The sequence below is a fragment of the Penaeus chinensis genome, chromosome 5 (assembly GCF_019202785.1).
Source record: "Penaeus chinensis breed Huanghai No. 1 chromosome 5, ASM1920278v2, whole genome shotgun sequence".
NCBI classification, from domain to species: Eukaryota; Metazoa; Arthropoda; class Malacostraca; order Decapoda; family Penaeidae; genus Penaeus; species Penaeus chinensis.
Window position 1 is genome coordinate 28,639,792 of NC_061823.1, and position 2,500 is coordinate 28,642,291.

The 2,500-nt window shown below is 28.9% G+C and overlaps 1 protein-coding gene across 1 annotated transcript in view; it reads right to left on the bottom strand.

Moving 5' to 3' along the window:
• LOC125025563 (interleukin-1 receptor accessory protein-like 1) overlaps positions 1 to 2,500 on the bottom strand; it is a 32,399-nt gene that overhangs the window by 13,766 nt on the left and 16,133 nt on the right. Inside the window, exons 2-3 of the mRNA XM_047613586.1 lie at positions 1,110 to 1,213; positions 64 to 216 (exon numbers count right to left, since the gene is read on the bottom strand). Of these exons, the coding sequence (XP_047469542.1) occupies positions 64 to 216; positions 1,110 to 1,186 (230 nt within the window). The 5' untranslated portion in view covers positions 1,187 to 1,213. The remainder of the gene's footprint in view (positions 1 to 63; positions 217 to 1,109; positions 1,214 to 2,500) is intronic.

Consider the following 2,500-nt stretch of genomic DNA (forward strand, 5'->3'; position numbering starts at 1 on the left):
AATTCCAGTTTACGAAATGACTCTAAACACACAGGCATCGTCAGTATTATCCTCAAAACTTACCACGTTATGGTAGCATTGCGGTCTTCGTAGCCCAGGAGGGCAGACGTACAGCAGTGCAAAGAACTTCCCATGAAAGCGAACACATCATCAACCTTGAAGTTTCGATGCTCCTCTTGGAATTCGACTTGGCGATTCGAACACGGGCAACCGGAGCTGGAAGAGGGCGCGAAATTTTGAATGATGACGGGACTAGAGACAATTGCCGAGGGTGGAGTGAAAGCGCGAATTTTCAGTTACTTGGAGGTGATTGGTCACATTGGCGAATGATATTGTTCGTTATTGTCCCGTAAGGTTATGCATTTCGTTTTCGTTCATTGTATATTAAAAGACACATTTTCTTTCTGTATTTAGATATCTTAAAGCGAACTGAGTAGTTAAACGGAGACGAGGTTCATGGTTTTCGTAAAAGGGAACAAAGTAATAGGCATGGTGGTAATCGTTATCATGGTAAAGATTATACTAATATTGATAGTGATGACTTTCAATACTTATGATTGCGATACCCATAACTATGATAAGAGTATTGACAATGATAATTACGAATGAGAATATAAAATAATTGTAAGGACACATACTAGTAATAAATATCATAACAATGACAATGAAATTACAATTACAATAATCAAAGCAATAACACTGACAAGAACAAAAGTAATAATGATATTGCTACTACTTTCATGCTGTTAATAGGAACAATGGTATGAATATTTTTGATCATTATCATAGCAACAATAACGATAGTAATATTTTAAAAACAATTATAAGAATAACAAAATTAGTAATAGCAATAACGTTGACAATTCTGGTAATGATAATGATAATAATGCTAGCAGTAATACTGATATAGCAATATCTTAACAATAATGATATCGATGAATAAAATAAGAGTAAAAGTAATAAGAATAATGATAATGATAATTATATTGATTATGAGAATTGTTACTAACACAACTAATGATATCGATAACAACAACAATTATGATTTGAAGATAAATGATAATAATAATAATAATAATATGCAGTGATAACAGCATCAGCAACCTTACCTTTCACACAGTTGCCAAGTTGACATCAACAGCAGTGTTGCCATCACACTGATGTACCAATTTCCTTTCGTCGCCATGGCGGCTGTTCCTCGATGCACCTAAGTCTGGAATCAAATATCAGTTGCTTATATCGATGGGTTGCTACTACTGATAATTCTACTACTACTACTACTACTACTACTACTACCTCTACTACTACTACTACTACTCTTACTACTATTACTACTACTATTACTACTACTAATTATACTACTACTACTACTACCAATGATAATAATAATAATAATTCTACTACTACTACTACTACTACTACCTCTACTACTACTACTACTACTACTACTACTACTACTACTCTTACTACTATTACTACTACTATTACTACTACTAATTATACTACTACCGCTACTACCAATGATAATAATAATAATAATTATACTACTACTACTACTACTACTACCACTACTACTACTACTACTACTACTCTTACTACTATTACTACTACTATTACTACTACTAATTATACTACTACTACTACTACCAATGATAATAATAATAATAATAATTCTACTACTACTACTACTACTAACACTAATACTTCTACTACTACTACTACTACTTCTACTAATATTACTACTACTTGTACTACTTCTTCTCCTACTACTTCTGCTACTACTAAATGTACTGCTACTGCTACAACTGATACTGCTACGACAATTACTACTACTACTACTTCTACTACTACTACAACAACAACTACTTCTTCTTCTTCTTCTACTTCTACTATTACCTCTACTGATGCTATTCCTGCTACTGTTACTTAGCTACTGCTATTACTACTGTTATTATTATTACTATAACAACAACAACAACAACAACTACTACTACTGCTGCTAATGATAATAAAAGTGATAGTAATAATAATGATATTGATAATAATATTAATGATGATAATATTAACCATAATAATAAACATAAAAATAAAGAAAAAATACTGATAATGATAACAATGATAACAGTAATAATGAGAATAATACTGATAATCATCATCATCATAGTAATATTAATAATAATAATAATAATAATAATAATAATAATAATAATAATAATAATATTGATGATGATAATGGAAACAATGATGATGATAATAATAATTACGATAATATTATTAATGGAGATAATGATGATGATGATAATAATAATAATACTAATAATAATAACAATAATAATGATAATAATAATAATGATAATAATAATAATAACAATAATGATAATAATGATAATAATTATATTAATAATAATATAAATAATAGTAATAACAATTATGATATTCATTATAAAAAGACGATAAGATAATAAAAATAATAGTAACAACAATAATGCTAATGATTATG